General features: G+C 31.3%; 3 protein-coding genes across 8 annotated transcripts; 1 reads left to right on the forward strand and 2 right to left on the reverse strand.

Annotated features, from left to right (window-relative positions):
- The first annotated feature begins 4,302 nt into the window (after positions 1–4,302).
- On the forward strand, positions 4,303–9,738 carry LOC124496255 (protein FAM151B). 2 transcript variants are annotated; one of them, XM_047059760.2, is made up of 5 exons: positions 4,303–4,499; positions 7,552–7,774; positions 7,850–8,110; positions 8,177–8,436; positions 8,501–9,738. In XM_047059760.2, the coding sequence occupies exons 1-5, from the start codon at positions 4,455–4,457 to the stop codon at positions 8,666–8,668; spliced, it is 957 nt and encodes a 318-aa protein (XP_046915716.1). In that variant the 5' UTR covers positions 4,303–4,454; the 3' UTR covers positions 8,669–9,738. The 2 variants fall into 2 exon arrangements, with proteins under 2 accessions (XP_046915716.1, XP_046915717.1); XM_047059761.2 differs by lacking the exon at positions 4,303–4,499 and adding an exon at positions 4,881–5,839.
- A 45-nt stretch (positions 9,739–9,783) lies between these two features.
- LOC124495687 (uncharacterized) lies at positions 9,784–11,493 on the reverse strand. The gene has a single exon (XM_047059109.2). The coding sequence runs from the start codon at positions 11,491–11,493 to the stop codon at positions 9,784–9,786; it is 1,710 nt and encodes a 569-aa protein (XP_046915065.2).
- Positions 11,494–11,582: 89 nt separating this feature from the next.
- Positions 11,583–17,621, reverse strand: LOC124495686 (autophagy-related protein 16-1). 5 transcript variants are annotated; one of them, XM_047059107.2, is made up of 8 exons: positions 17,363–17,621; positions 13,834–14,025; positions 13,709–13,779; positions 13,400–13,652; positions 12,416–13,332; positions 12,294–12,343; positions 12,118–12,230; positions 11,583–12,052 (listed from the first exon to the last, which is right to left on the reverse strand). In XM_047059107.2, the coding sequence occupies exons 2-5, from the start codon at positions 14,012–14,014 to the stop codon at positions 12,485–12,487; spliced, it is 1,353 nt and encodes a 450-aa protein (XP_046915063.2). In that variant the 5' UTR covers positions 14,015–14,025; positions 17,363–17,621; the 3' UTR covers positions 11,583–12,052; positions 12,118–12,230; positions 12,294–12,343; positions 12,416–12,484. The 5 variants fall into 5 exon arrangements, with proteins under 5 accessions (XP_046915063.2, XP_046915062.2, XP_075589866.1 ...); XM_047059106.2 differs by having other exon boundaries at positions 17,248–17,590; XM_075733751.1 differs by lacking the exon at positions 17,363–17,621 and adding an exon at positions 16,982–17,070.
- Positions 17,622–17,803: the final 182 nt, after the last annotated feature.

The following is a 17,803-nucleotide window of genomic DNA, read 5'->3' on the forward strand; positions in this document are numbered from 1 at the left end:
TTAGTCTTTTTTTTCTCTCGTTTGTTCACTGTTTGGGCTTATTGAAATTCAGTGGTGGTGGTTGCAATTTTCATAAATTTGTCTTTTTTTTTTTTTTTTTTTTTGGTTTTAAATTACAGAATTTATTGTGAATTTAAACACCACGAAATTTCGGTTGAATAAATTTTTCAAAATGGTCAATGAATAATTGTTGGGATAAATAATAATAAATTGCACCGGAAATGGCCAACATCATATTAATCATTGCAATTTATCATGTCAACGATGATGATGATGATGATGATGATAATAATAATGAACAAATAAATGATTCAATTGCGTGTACTTGAAAATTTCTTTTGTAATGAATTAATGACGTTTACATAATAGTGATAATAATGCACACACATATATGACCCATTTATTCTATACATGATGATGATGATGACGGCGAAACTGTCATCTAAAGGAAGTTTTATTGTCACATACATAGCGTGTTTTTTTTTATGTAGAGAAAATAGAAAATTGAGAAAATGTATGTGCGTGTGTGTATTGTATTGAAAGACCATGAAAGAATGAAGAAAATTAATTAAAACGTTTGGGCAAATCTTTTCATTTTCCACAAATTCTTTTGACATGGCCAAAAAAAATAAAATAAGCAACACCTTGAAATTAATATGTAGATTAAAGTTGTGTATATGTGCCACACACACACACACACACATACAGAAAAACAACAAACAGAACAAGAAAATTTGTTGAAATAAAGAAATTTATACTTTGTTACTATATACAATATTAACATCCATGGTTGTTTTGCAATTTTGCACATTTCTTATTTGTTCCTTTTTTTTCTTTGATTTGTTTGCCGCTTATAAATCCAATAGTGCACTTGAATCAAGATTTGTTTTTTTTTCAAGCTAAATTTTCAAATGCAAAAGAAATTATTTCGATGGAAATCTGAGACAATTCCAAAGTGTGAATGGTTTTTTTTTCTAGTCCATTAATGATGTGTGTGTGTGTGTATGTATTAGCTTGATAATAATTTCAAATAGATTCACAGTCCATTTGTTTTCATCCATTTGTTAATGTTTTCTGTCCATTGTCAATATTATTATTTATGATGATTTTTATTATATGACCAATTGCATTGGTTATTTCAATATATACAATATACACACACACACACACAGAGAGAGAGAGAACAAAGTTTTTTTTCTGTTTCATTGCCAATATGATAACAATAATAATATTGGTAATAATAACAGAATAAATGATCATCATCGTCCTAAATAAATAGGAAAAGTCCAACAACAACAACAACAACAACAAAACGACAACAGAATCCTGCCAGGCTACCGAATTCATTACATTCCTTCGAATAAAATTGCATCGATTCAATTCATCATGACAACTCCATATACGATTATTAACTTAATATTTTTTTTCTTTTTTTCTGGATTCTTAGAAACCAAGAATGCATAAAAATAATGAAAGCAAAAAATAAAATCAGATTTCAAGTTAGTTAGTTGAATGAAAGAAAACGTTCGTTATTATTTTTCACTTGATCCATAGGTTGGATGTAAATTTTCCTTCATTTTTCAATTTGGATTCCATTCAATTTCTATAGAGAAATTAAACCATTGTTTATCGATTGACACACCGTGTGTGTGTGTGTTGGCATTTTATTTTTTTCTTTCAATTTATTTTCGTTTACGTCTTTATCGTTTAGTGATTCCATCGATCAATGCAATTTGATTATGGTGATGACCGTGTGTGTGTTTTTTTTTCTATAGTAAAAAAAATCGATTGTTTAATATGAGTGTTTTTTTCATTCATTCATTCAATATTGATTTATATTGATTTTTCAATCAAAAAAATTTTATTCACATATAACCAAAAAAATAAAATTCATTGCCAAATTGATGAAAAAAAAATAATAGAATTAATGTAATTAGTTCTCACTAGATGTCGTTAGCTTAACTGTTCGCCAATTGACCATAGAATCATTTATTTTTTTTTCTGTCGGTTTTTTTTCCACCTTCAGGCAAATTAATTATCCGCCATGATGTGTGCTCCAATGATAATGATCATGATGATGATTACGGTGGTGAAGACCATTTAATGTTTTTTACCGAAAGATGATCATTTTCAAATTGTTTTTTTTTTTGGTTTTTAAATTGAAATCGATTAAATAAATTAAAAGTTGTTACCAAAAATACATCATATTCTATCGAACGATCCGAAGAATGGATGACATGATTTTTCTAATTCTTAATTCTGATTTTTGGCTAAATTTTGATGAAGATTCTAAAGGATTTTTCCATTGTTTAATTGGCCATATATTGATAACCAAACAAAGGCTTCGTAAAAAATATGAGAAAGTAGCAACAAAAAAAAAAGAACAAAGTCCTTACATAACAAAGTCAATGACCGAAGAAAGAAAAGTTGTTGTCTTGGCCAAACTCAACTTTCAATTCGCCAACAAAAATAAAGAGAAAGAGAAAATCCTTTCGCCAACCAATTTTGACAATCATCATCATCATTTTTTTTATAAGTAACATTTTCTCATTTGGTGGTCCATCTTATTCTCAAATGGAAAAAAAAATTTTTTTTTTGGAATCATCCAATAGATCTTAAAAGGAAAAAAGAAATGAATGACCTGTATCACACGCGTTTATATGACGAGATATTTATAAACATGAATCAAAACTATACAAACTTTATGGATCGATAGATGTAAATGAGAAAATTATTCTTTGATTCATATTCGTATGGTGTATATATTTGATATCAACAATTGTTACTAAATGTAACACAAACGGCCACCAAACATCATCAAAACAAAAATCACGATTTGACCCGATGCATCGAATCGCGGCCATACCACAAATAATAATAACGCAGGTAAGTCATTAGTCAATATTCAAAAACAAACGAAAAGAAATATCTATATCTATAACAAGATATTATTTATAGATTACAAAGAACAACAACCACCATGTACATCTAATCATATTGAATCAAGTGATCACCAGTCCAGGCCTTCGTCGTGGCAAGTGCATTTTTGGTTTGGTTTGACTGACAAATCCTTCTATTTTCAATAGACTTAGCATTACTTCTATTTTAATGCATTTATGAACATTTTAGTATTATATGGATAGATATTGTTGGTCATTTATTTCAACAACACAACAATGATGAAAGACATGATGATGATTTGGTCGCTGCCTTTTTTACCACTTTCTCTCACTTGGTATTTGTAGCAAAAGGGCAATGTCCGATGACTTGAACATTGTGAATATATAAATTTTTTGTTCAGAACTCTCACTCTCATTATATGATGAGTGAAAATGTTTTTTTTCTCAATGATCGTGGCAAGATGATGATCCAATAAAAATTAAACCATCCATATTACCATTTCTAGTAAAATTGTGGATTCAACAATTTCATATGAAAATAAAGGTGCGTTTACACAAGTCAACATTTTTTTGTGTGAACGCACCTTAACAAAAAAACAATTTCGGACTAAAGAAATTTTTTTCTGGTATTGTTTGCTCAACAACTGTCTTGCTTGCCAATGATCATCATTCGAATCTTTCAATCAATTTGTTTTTGGTTTTCCATTGACAATACCTGCTATTTGGTACTGCTAATGATTGATTGATGATTGATATATGATTATTTGTAAACAGTAGCAGCAGCAGCAGCAGCCATAATTGGCAATATCGGTATCAAGTTTTTTTTCCGATGATTTCTGCTAACAATCACAGATCACTTATATATAGATTGACTTTTGAAAGCCAAGTAGAAAAAAAACTTTCTCTTCGTTTTTTTTCTTTTGTTCGAATTACTTGAAAAATGTGTTTTTTTTTATTTCAACAAAGTTCGATGTCAGTCAATGTCCTCGATCGTGGTGTGCGTGATTATCGATTGAATCAAGGCTCGATCGATTTTTCCTCGCTCATACTGTATCGATCGGTTCTTAAAATATTAAATTTCTTTTTATTTCACTGTTTTCACGGACGTACGGTGCTTATCCGGTTCAGGGAATATTTGAATTTACCAGATAACCACAATCACACACAGGGAGAAAAAGAAAAAAAAAATTTGGTAACCAGAGTAACTAAAGAATAAACTCTGAACTTAACCATTTTTTTTTTTATTTTCATGGCATTGAGCTGAATGAACCTCGAAAATTGTGAAACAAATTGAGAATAGTAATCGAATTATCGAACACTGAGAAACACTAAAACCACCTCACCACACACACAATGAAAAAAGCATGATTTTAAAATAACTTTACGTACACACCTCCTACACACACACACACACATCACTAATCAACAACCTACTATCTTTATCCATTGATAGAACCTAACCAAATATAGAACAACAAATTGCGCCTGGTTCGGCAATCCCAATCCATCTTTCTCACTTTGTTATTTATTTATTTTTTGTGTGTTTACAAAGAAATGAAAAAACTAGAAAAATCAAATCAAATAATAACCAGAAACAACGTAAGTTTTGAAAATTTTTTTTTCATTTTCTGTTGATATTTTTTTTCTTTTTGCTGGATGGCAACATATACAGTATACATCATATACTTCCGCATTTTGTATTAAAACATTGCATGTCTATGTATATATTTTTGCTTTTGGTAAAAGCCAAAAGCAAATGATCGCGAACTCCACACACACACACACACACACACACACACAGGAGCATTGACCTTATATCATGGCGCCAAGGCTTCTCTGATTATTGTTATTATTATATACACTAATGTCGCCCATGCTTTTTTCACTGGTTTTTTTTTCAAACCAAATTTACCCCAATATTTTTATGCGCGCACGCCTTCATCATGCTGTTGTTGTCATGATGATGATGATTATTATGATGATTGTCGATCTGATTTGTGATGATGATGATGATGATGGTAGTTCTATGGGTTCGGTCGATTAGTTGAATGGAAAAATTTTTGATTCTTCTGATCCAATCCAACAACGATATATTATTGTGATAAACAATTCAATTCAATTTCATTCACATTGATAATAATTTACATTGAAAAAAAAATTAATAAATCAAACTGTAAATAAAAGAAATTTCAATAATTGACTTTTGATGATCAAGGCAATCAAAAAAAAAAAAAAAAAAAATCGCTCATTGTTGTCTTCATCATCATTTTTTTTTTTTTTTTGATCATTGACATCCAATGCCATTACAATGGCATAATAAAATTAAATAATCGCATATCATCAATGTTATCTATATCTGCATTTCTATTTAAACAAAAAAAAAAAATTTTTTTTTATTCCCTTTCATATATAGATGATTTATGTGTTATGACGAAAAAAAAAATTTATGAAAATCATCAATAATTGCAATAACATAGCAGCGACGACGATGTAATAACCCTATTATAACCAGTTAAATCATCATCTCATTCTGTTATGATGATGATGATTCATTCAAATTGAAAACAAATAATGATTGAATTCTTCATTTCTGGTGTTTTTGTATTCTATGTGTGCTATAAATTAGCAACAAATACGACGACATTTTAATCATTATAATAATCATCATATTATATTGTGTTTGTTTGTTTGTTTTTTCCGTTCAATAATTATTATCATTTGGCTTTCGATTTGATCATCATCATTCATACCGTTTTCATATTTAGTTTTATATCATTAGTTTTTGTCAAGATTTTTTTCGCTTCACACATTTTCAAGTACACATTGTAAATCATCAATCATATTTCATTGAAAATAAAATACTTTTCCCAGTGAATAATAATATTTAAAAAAAAAATTAAAAAATTATACAACAATTCACATCGATGAAATACGGCCAGGTAAGTTGACTGAGCTGATTATAAATCCATTACATTTCAAACGTGGATCAAATTTTTTCGTTTTTTTTCTCAATACACATTCCAAGTCAAACTGTGTCATTATTTTTTTTTTGTTTATTAGAGAAATATATGTGTGTGTTTTCGTGTGTTTGAGAAATTACTAAAGGCTATTTTTGGCTAAAATCACAGGCCGAAAATGTTTTACCCTTTTTTAGCAAGCTCTCTTTAAAGAGGACCTATGAGTGTTGAGCATGATGATTTTGATTTTGTTTCAATGAAAACATCATATATTCAAATTATGATAATGATTATCTCGTTGAATTGAATATGATGATGACGATGATGATTAGAAAGATAAAACTATGGACATGTGTGTGAGTATGGAGATATAGTCGATGTCCGACGACGACGACGATGATCGTGAGCTTCAATAGTCTGGATTTTTTCTGTCAATCAACAACAATTGAACAAAGAAAAAGGAAAATCCAAAATGAAGTGAAAAGAGAGAAAAATTGTTTTCGATTTTTGTATAAAAAGTCAATAAACTTTCGCTTATAACGATTGTCGTTGATGATGATGATGATGAACGATTCTATTTTAGTCATTTTTGTTGTTGCTTTCGGATCATTTGTCTCTTTTCTTATGATTTGAAAAAAGAACGATCTTAACATTTCCGCCATATGGGAAATACATATCTTTTCTCACTATTGGATCATCAAACCGAGAAAAAAAAACTACTTTCTCGCCGATGAACTTGCTCTTTCCATAGCCATAGGCTGATAAAACGAAAAAAAGAGACAACATATAACACACACACACACACACATTCATTCTAGTTGTTGTTATTTTCGACTTATAATAACCGGGCATATCCGAATGCAACAGGTTAAATTGGAAAAAGTAAAATGAAATGAGCGAGAGTTAAACTTGACGATCATGAACTGTGAAATAAACGAGCCATTTCAATACGAAATTTGGTTTGAATCTTGAAATCGGAGATGAAAAATTTCTCTTTTCGTTTGCTCTCTCTCTCTCTCTCTCTCTCTTTCTCTTCTCAAACTAGTTGCCACCATTCCCGAAAAGTTTTCGGTCTATGATACCCGACCTCTATTCCAAACTTGAATAATCGTGAATACCTTGTCTTTTTAATTTTTTGATGATGATGATGATGATGGTGATCAGAACCTGATTTTCAAGTCGATCGAGTTGGTTATACCTGGTCGATGTATCGGTCTATATCGGGCGTACTATAAAATATACACAACAACGAGAAAATTGGTGAATGAATGAAGCATGAATTTTATAGTATGATGATGATGATGATGATGATGGAAACCTAAACCAGGTTTCTATGTTTAAAAATCTTCACCATTGTTGAATGATCGTTGCCCTCAGATCACTTTTTTTTTCTTCAAATATATATGTAGGTTATAAATATAAGTGTTGCCGTCCATCACATTCATATGGTTATTATCATTCGTCGTCATCGGGTGATGGTCATGTTTGTTGTTGTTGTTTTTTTTGATAGAAATGATGTTGATAGGAATTTCAAAAACTTTGTTTTCACTTTGACTTTTATTTGTGTTCGTTTCTATGTGTTTATGTGTGTGTGTCTGTGTATGAATCATTTGAGTTTTTTTTCAAATTTAAAACTGATTAAAAATTAAATCTCAATTTCATCAATAATAAAAACAATTATGATTGGATTTCAGTGTTCAACGACCATCACGCAGCCATGTCTTGGCCGTACCATCTTTCCATCCAGTGCAACTCATACAAATTCAACGGCCAACGGTGGCACAACGACAACGTTTCATAATCGTGTACAAATATCACCCAATCTGATCGATTATTTTCCACTAAATGGAGATGGTTTACAATTAAATTGGGCACATGCTGTCAATAGTCGTTCCAAATTGATGACTGCATTACGAGGTATGTGTCCAAAAGTGATGAATTTAAGTTGAGTAAAAAAAAATTCTCGAACTAAAACTGTAAATGAAAATATAGGTGATGATCTTATGATCGAAGCCGATGTAAGCCTGGCGGAAACATCACGTTATCCTGTGCCAATAATGGCACATCCGCCGAACAATGCCAGTGATCTTACATTGGAAGATTTTCTAATCGAAATTGTACGTTCGAATTGTGCAAAGGGAATCAAATTGGATTTTAAATCCACACGTGTTGTTGAACCTGCATTCCGTGTGTTGGCTAGGCATGTTGATTTCATCAAAGGTCCAATCGTGTTGAATGCCGATATTCTTGCTGGTAAGTGTCTATATGACTTTATTTATTTATTTCATGAATGAATTTCCAAAACAAAAAAAAAACTAGGACCAAACAATCCAGAAGCAACACCTGTCGATGCATGGACATTTTTAATGTTATGCCGAACACGTTTCCCAAAGGCAATCATATCGATCGGTTGGACAACAAATCTTGATGGACAAATGAAAACAGGATATAGCCGCGAAATGGTCGATCATATGGCATCATTAGTACGTGAATATAATCTAATGCAGCCATTAACGTTTCCAGTGAATGCTACATTACTTAAATATTCGATTTGTGAAATTCAACGTCTACTGTTTCAAGTATGTTGTGTATGTAATAACTACTATGATGATTCTGACTTTATTTAATTGGTAAACAAATCAGGTACCAAATAGTACATTAACTGTATGGGCACATCCCGAAGAATTTGCCAACAATAATCTAACATTACATGATTTGTTCATCATACGTAAAGCATTCTCAATCAATTCCGTCTTCTATGATATGCCTTCCGAAGTGATCAATGAACTACGACGTGCCAGCAGCCTTTGAAGATTAAAACAAAAATTAACAAATCAACTGAATTATTTTATTCGTCATTAGAATTATTTTTCTTCTCATTTTCTGCTGTTTTTCATTTGTTTTTTTTCTGTTGTTTGGCCGTATTGTTTCATTGTTTTGTTAGAATTGTTTTGTTGTCGTTTCGAAAACGTTGATAATGTATTCAATTGATCGGTGTGGTGATGTCATATATCGAATGTGTTGTGCCTTTTGTTTGTTTTTTTTCTGTCTTTTTCATCCATGTTTCTCCAACATGTTGATCAATAAATTCATATGGGACAAGAAAAAAGTGAAAAGAATCTTCTATAATTGTACACACACACACACACACAGACACAACAACAATACACATGGATAATCATTATTCTTTTTATATTCAATGAATGTATATTTTTTCTATATCCCACATCTTCGAATCTTACATAAAAATCACATATATTTTTCCACAAAAAAAACAACCAAAACTTAGACCATTCATAATTCATTTAGGAATCACCATTCATTCATACATGATAATTGTACAACGGCAGCCTCCCACCAAAAACATATTCACAGTACAGGATATATTTTTCATTCATTTAAATATGAAAAAATTTTCTCTTTTTTTTCATTGGTAAAATCATCATCTCTAGTCCTTATCCTAAATAATAATTTTATATTGAATGATTAAACGAAGGAAATATTGACAAAATTTCATATGAGTTACAAATAGTCACATATTATACATACATGCATTGATGAAAAAAAAACTACGGTGTCTTGTTGAACCGGTGAACCAAAATTTTTTAACATTGAAAACGATTGAATTCAAAATGACCAAACACCTACACACACACACACAGAAACAATCAAAAACAGATATTTTCTTCAACAAAAAAAAATTACTTCGAAGCTAATCTATTTTTCCTAGTGCCTTTTTCATTTGGGCAATGAGATAAGCAAAAAAAAAAATTGAAATGCAGAAACTAAATTGACTTAATTTTATTCTGTTATTTTTTTTATTTGATTATTGTAAATTATATTTTAAAATTATTAAAAGAAATATACATTATTATTCATTAATTTTCATTGAGAAAATTTTCATTTTATTGATTAGGAATATTCGATTATCGTGGTGAAACATAACGTGTTGGAATTTTAATTTTCGGTGATTTTGATTCTGATTTTTTTAGCCATAATGGCGGTGGTGTCCATCTGGGTGATTTCTTAATGATTATCATTCGATCGTTCCACCATTTCGGTGTTGATGTTTTTGGTGATGATGGCCGAATAATGTGGTTGAATATTTCCGGTGATTTTCTAACATTTTGTCTTATTAATTTTAATTTTAATCGTTGAGGTACGAGTAAAGCTTCGCTAACACGAATCGTTTCCTGTGGTGATTGTTTTTTCATCATTGGTTTAGATCGAAATGTTGTTGGTGATGGTGGTGGTGAAGTTTTGTATCTTTGATCATTATCATAACCAATCAGTTTCACTGACCTTTGTATTGATCGCGGTTGTTGTTGTTGTTGTTTTTGTAGTTCCCAATGGTGGCTAATAGATGTTGGTTTTGAAAATGACTTTCTCCTTTTAAGTTGGTAATCATCTTCATTATCGTATCGAGTGCTGGTTGTTTGCCATCGTGGTTGTTGCACACTTTTGTTCGGCAATGATCCAGATGTTTTGATTCTTGATTGTGCCATCTTCGTTATTGGTGGTTTTGTTACCGAACGTATTATTCCAGTTGTTGGTGATCGTTGTTGTGTGGTTTTCGTTATTGTTTTAGGCCAAAGATTGATTTTACGTAATAATCTTTCCAGTATATGTTTCATGTCAAATCTTTGTTGTTCTTTGGATGCCGCAGAATCCGTTATCCACTTGATCATATCTTTTTTTCTGATTACTTTTGGTTTAATAATAGTTGTTGTTGTCAAGTTTGTTTTTGTTTTTGTTTTTGTTTTGTGTACCGAAACTGGGACAATAGCTTTGGCTTTGATAGAAATCATTTCCTCTGAATCTTTAGTTTTTATCGTTTTTGGTTCGATTAGTAATTGTTCGGTTGAAAAATCATCACCTTTAATTTCTTTTTTCATCATTTGTTTTTTATTAATCATCAGTGTGTTGGCTTTTGACATATTTTTTTTGAAAACAAAAATTTTTGGAATTTTTTGCGCTTGTCCACCTCTGATCGTCATTGACGCTGATGAAGAATATTTTTTGTGAGGCTGCTTCAACGCCACAAACAGTTTCATGAAATCTTTTTTGGCCGTTACTGATCTTTTATTTAGTATTTTACTTCCACTACTTCGTAACATACGTTTTGTCGACAATTTAATTGATGCCTGGCTATTGAATGACGATTTTTGTTGACTTTTATCCGGTGGCCGTCTTTCTTGTTCTTTTTCTGACATTGTTTCAGATATTCGTAATGTTATATTTTCATCGATTGCGATAGGAGTTGAATCAATTTTTTCGACCTTAACTTTCTCCAATTTTATCGGTACCAGTTGTTGTTGGACAATATTTTTGATAATTTCCTTTATTTTCTCTTCTTTTATCACACCCACTTTTTCTCCTTGTACTTTTTGCTCGACCACAGCTTCATTGTCACCATTGGTTGGTCCAGCATCGCCAATGGCCTGCTCATCATCACCAGTTTCAACATCTTCATCTTCTGCTGGTTGCTCAGCTTTAATGGCAGTTTTTTTCCGCTTTATGAACGCACACGTACCAATTACGGTTGTCGCCGTTGTTGTCAACATCAAAATGATCGCCAATAATGGCATTGGTTGGCTGATCGATTGATTGGGAACAAATTCATAGTATACTAACATTGCTTCAATTTATACGAACATAATTCAATTTCGAATGTTATTAGATTAAGAAAATAATTGCCGACAATTAAGCAATAAACCACAAATCATGAAGATAATGAGTTTAATTTATTTTTCAATAATAATAATATATATAATATATGAATGAATTGATCGAAACTAATACACCAGTATGTTATTGATTGATCAGATAGAGTCGAATTTCCATGCAAAATATAAATATACATAAAGAAAAAAGAGCTTGTTTTATGCGCTCGATTCAGATTTCTGATTTGAAAAATAATCATCGTCATTTTAAGTTCGTGAGTGACGGCCACGTTTCGTTTTTCCTTCTTCTTAGCACATGAATATATCAATAACGGTCCCGATATAAACCTGAACGATGATGATGCTGGTGGCTATAATGGTCACGATGCAATTGTTGTCGAACATCAGTCGTTGAATATGTACGATATTGTGTCTGATGATGATGGTGGTGGTGGTGGTAACCACTTGCAGGAGATGAATATGATAATGTCATACTAGATGAATAACGACGGCTACCATTATCCAAAGGATACTAGGATTTATTAATTTGAAAAACGTTAGAACACTAAAAAAGTATTACAGGTGTAATTAATATACCGGTTCTGGTTGTGCATATCCACCTGTTCGATAGCCAGGATGATAGCCATTTAGTGATCCATAATGTTCGGATGAACGGGTTCGGGCCTGTTGCATTGTTCGATTATAGCGATCTATATATTATGAAAATATCAAAAAAAATCAAAATGATTCACGAAAAAATAATTTATTCATACCGTCTCGAATGTGATTAGAATAATAGCCATCCGAATAGTCGTGTCGTTTTCTACAAGAATAAAGCAACATACGGTGAATCATTAGTTATAATAGAAAAAAATTTTAAACAAATAAAATTTACTTGATAGAATGAAGAGATGTTGTTGATGATGATAAATGATGTGATGATGTTTTGTTTCGATAGCTATCGTTACGGGCAGCAACACCATTGCCTTTCATTAAAATCCATAAACGGTCCACGGGAATGGCGTTTTCGTGGGCGATTCAATGTCTGTTTTTTCATTCGTTTCAACATTGGAATCAGATCGACAAAATCATCCGCTGGAAAGAGACGGCACAGTTCTTCGCCTGTTTTTGGTTCAATTTCCTGACCATCACGTGCAATCTTTACAGGTTTTGCTTCATTAAATGCATTGTATAAATGAGATGTACGTGTAAATGGTAGTTCGTTACTGCAGATCCAATCAATAAAAAATATACCACCAAACGGGCAGCTATGAACACCTGGTGGTAAAACCCATTTTACTGGCTCTAAATCATATTGAGCTTCGGATGATAGCCTGGCAAAACCTTGAAATTTACCGCTTTCTTTTACGGAAAATATGAGTATAACATTACGAAACTCACGGAACGCACTATTCAATTTGATTTCATTGGGCAATGGTGTTGACCAAACACCTTCACGTTTGCTGATTTCAACATTCTCTTCGTTGTTGCTTTTCATAACAAAATAACAACTATCTTTGAAAAAATATTTAATTAGTGATGAATAATCGCGTTTTTTTGCGTTCACATTTTTTTTCTTATTCGATATCGGTGATGAATGGCGATGATGATGCACAGCATGTCTTCGGCTACGTTTAAGGCCATCATTGTCATCATCATTATCATTATTTTCACGGCCATGTTTCCTTTTACGTCCAATTATGGATGGATCATCATGATCATGATCCATATCATCAACGACATCATCATCGCATAGATTTGATGATTTTGCCACCGTACGTGAATTGGAATTTTTGGTAATTTTGATTTTTACTGCAAAAATCGTGTAAATAAAAAAAATCTCTAAAATGTCTTTACATGAGAAAAAATGACGACTTACAGCTAGGAGATCGAGTGAATGATTGATAAGAACGATTACCATCGGCATTGGATGCACGATCATCATCAACATTATCATTTTTATCCTTTAAAGTAGCTGTAGGTGGGTGATGATCATCAGCCATCGAGCTATGATCTTCACATGAACAGGATCCTGAATCGCAACTATATTGTGAATCGCATGTTGATTCCCGTGATGCTGATCGACCGTTTCCATTTCCAGTGGATCGATTTGTCGAATTATTATTATTGGACTATAATTTGAATATAAATGATAAAGATTATCACGTCTTTTTAAATTGATTCTAACCTTATTGCCATTATCTTTAACGGTTGTAGATAATGATTGCTTGGTTGTTGATTTTTTCTTTAGATCCAAATCTGAAAAAAAAACAAAATCATAATGGAAAATTGTAAAAAAATAAAAATTCTTACTTTTTCGAGCAATGGTGGTCGTTTTGGTTGCCAATCGTGTAGGATCAAAATTTCTAGCCGCTTTCAATTCGGCATCAAAATCTTCATCATCACCATTGTCAAGAAGATCATCGAGTACATTACGTTCTTCATTCATAATGTTTGTCATTGTTGTCGTAGTTTTCGTTGTTATTGTCAACATCCGTTAGTGACCTTTTTTTGTGTCAAGAAAAATTTTTCATGTTATTAAAAAAAAAATTTTTTTGTTTGTTTGTTTTTAAACATGATGTTTTTTTTTTGGATCCCAAACCCGATCGACCAATTCATCATCATATATTATATATAGAATGGAGAAAAAAAAATAAATGAATTTAAGAAATTTTTTTAAAAAAAAATCGTCGTTTCGCCTACTATCCATCCTGTGATTCATTGATTCATTACACTCTTTTATAAAGATTTTGTGCATGTTCATTTTTCTACATTGGCATTTCTCATATTTGTATATCATTATTTACCCGTTATTAACCATTATTACAAACAGACGCAAAAAAAAATATTTAATGAATAAAAATTGAAATGATTCACGAGAAAAAAAAACATTAATTTCAAAGTCACATTTGAAGAGTTTTCTTTTTTGCATAATAACATGATGAATGTCACACATGCACACACACACACACAGACACACAATAATGATGATGATGATGATGAACAAGTTGACAATTTATAAATTTGTTTTACTGGAATTTGAAAATAAATCAGTTCATTCATCACATGTTTTATGACCAAATGACAATATTTTTATTACGATCAGCACTGGCAAATAAATTGCCTGTTGGATGCCATTCAACCGAAACAATAGTACCGATATGTTGATCAGTGGATAGTGTTTTCAAAAGTTTTCCGGTTTTAAAATCCCAGAAAAATATCTGACCATCATTGCCACCACAAGAAACGTATTGATCATCTGGACTTAGACGTAGTCTTGTCCAATCACAACCAATCGTAAATGAATCAGCAGTATAATCCTGTATCAATTCATTCATACGTAGATCTAAACAAGTTAATCTGTCATTACGTATTGCGGCAACAAGATGATGACCACTATTTGTCACATCTAATGATGTAATTTTTCCTTGTAATAGGATTTCGGTTGACGATGTTTCCATTCGTGAATCCCAGAAACGAATCCTTTTATCAATGTGACTGCTGGCAAAAAAATTCTCATCACGATTGGCGACATCAGTACAGGATGAACCGGCGAATAATGTTCTCATACAAGCATTACGATTTAGGTCCCAGATTTTTACCGTTTTATCAAAACTACCTGAAACCACTTTATTGTTTACTGACATGAATTTCACTGACATTACTTTATTTGAATGGCCGGTCAATGTACGCCGTACACGATAATCACTCAATGTCCAAACACGACTAGCATGGTCGCTAGACGAGGCCACTAAATATTCTTCAAATATATCGATCGATGTGACCGATGCATTACTACCGCTCAATACTTGAATCAGATTGATTTTGATATCATCGAAATTCCATATTTTTACTTTACGATCACCACCACCACTACTTAGATAATGAGTTTTTTTGTCAAATTTCAAAGCATATATCTCGTTATGAGGTTCAAAATGTATTCGTGGCCGTTCCGGTATTAATGATAAAACCGGATTTTCAATCAAATTTACCGAATCTTTTTCTACATTCGAATTGACAGTCATTCTGCCAGCTTCATCTTCCAATTGTTTACGGACCTTTTCCTGTTGTATGCGTATCATTTTTTCATTTTCTTCATTCATAAATTCGGCATCTTTAGCTTTAGATTCCATCACACGAGCAATAAGATCATTATATTGTTGATTAATTTCATCAAATTTTTTCTTTGAACTATCATACAGCATCTGTAATGCTGTATGTTCATCGATAAGACAGGTATTCTGTTCTTTCAAATTTTTAATAACCTCCTCAAATGCACGACATTTATCCGTCATACAATCTAGACTTATTTTTAAATCACTTTGTTTAGATTTTAAATCATTTTTCTCTTTCATCAAACAAGTAATCTTTGAATTCAATTCGATTATAGTTGAATCTTTTTCCATCATACATTTCTGACATTCTTTCAATTCATTCTGTAGAGCTATGATTCGATCATTCAATGCTGAATTGGCTGTTGATGATGATGACGATGATGCTGTGTTTGATGTTGGATTGATTGCTGTAGTATCACAATTTGTTGAATTTGATTTCTCTCGTTGCAATGAATCAATCTTTTCAAATAAGCTAACACATGTTTGTATCACAGATTCAAATGGTTCATTCGATTTTCTTTGTTGTTCTTGTAGCTGTTGTACTAATGATTTTCTCCATGTTGGATTTGTTGATGTCGACACGATAGCCATTTTTTTTGGTGTTGTACGAATCGATCAGTTGATTGATGGATGAATTAACGAGTGAAAGGTAAAAAATCACGTTTACTTATTATTACTCTAAGAACACTAATCAATTAATAATTTGGCACTTAATGCTGGTTTGAAATTTGAAATCCCTGGTAAAAAAGGCGTTATTTTATAGTTCAAATATATATTTTTTGTGTGTATATACATGTGTATGTGTGGGTAAATTGGATTATTGATGTCTGAAAATTTATTGGCAAAAGAAATAAAGAAATTTTTTTTTCAAAAAAGAAATGTGAGAATCGTGAATCAGATTAGATCAGTTTCTTTATCAACATCATGATATATAACATCATGTATAGAAAATATCAAAAAAAGAAGATAAAAGTCAATAATAATGTGATGATTTATTTTAGCCAAATAAAATATCGATTGACAGTATCGATACTGAAACAACGAAAACAAAAAACAAATCGATTTATTCGTTCAACAACCATTAGGACAATATATTAGCCCATTAGAAGAATATATAAACAAACGAAAAAAAATAAACAAAATACATTGGGTAAAAATAAAAAATTATATGATGAACACACAAGACACCACAATAAATCGAATTGAGAAAAAAATGTTATTTTTCATAAATGATGGTCATGAAGAGAGATATATAAAAAAAATGAATAAACAACTATATATGTCGAGCAGAATATGTAGAGAGACTAGATGTGGAATTGGATTGACACGATATCACACACACATACACAAACTAGATTCATTTGATTTTGATCAAATTTGATCAAATCAAAAAAGAATTATCCATTATGTGTTCGAATATTGCCTAAATTGTTCGATAAAATACATCATTATTTGAAAGATTTGATGGATGAAAAACTTTGATTTTCAAAAAAAAAAAAAAAAATATTGCAATTTCATTTCACTGTAGAATTGATGTTGATTGAAAAAAAACATTCATTTGTTCTCTGTTCATTTTTTATTTAAAAATCAAACAGACGTGACCGAGACAAACCTTTCGATAAAATGATTGGATTCGAATTGATGAACGTAATTAATGAGTATATATACGAAAACAAACAAAATAAACAAAAACAAACATAAGAGCAGATTCCCACGTTTTTTCTCACCGGAAATTCAGAATGAATAAAAAGTTGTGTACGGGTATTCGATTGGTTTTCGTCAACAAAAATAAACTCATCACACATCACAAGGAATCATAATATGATTGATTGATTGATCGTCAAAGTGATTGCTGTCGTGGACAAAGGTTTTGTATTCTAATTTGGTTTTGATGATGAAAAAAAAGTTTTTGATAAGAACCAGAGACAAAAAAAAAGAAACAGTGCTCATCATAACAAAACAAAAACAAGCGGTGGCGGCAGCAGCAACAACAACAATAAACAAACACACACACAATGAATATTTGATGTTTGTGTGTGTGTGTGGTAGAGGCACACCAAACAACAGGCCAACCACATGACATATTTTTTCGAACATATATCTAAAACTAGACCGTACAAAAATGACGGATCGAAATGTGGCGGTTCGAATTTTATTTGAAAAAAAAA

The sequence above is a fragment of the Dermatophagoides farinae genome, chromosome 8 (assembly GCF_024713945.1).
Source record: "Dermatophagoides farinae isolate YC_2012a chromosome 8, ASM2471394v1, whole genome shotgun sequence".
Classification (NCBI taxonomy): domain Eukaryota; kingdom Metazoa; phylum Arthropoda; class Arachnida; order Sarcoptiformes; family Pyroglyphidae; genus Dermatophagoides; species Dermatophagoides farinae.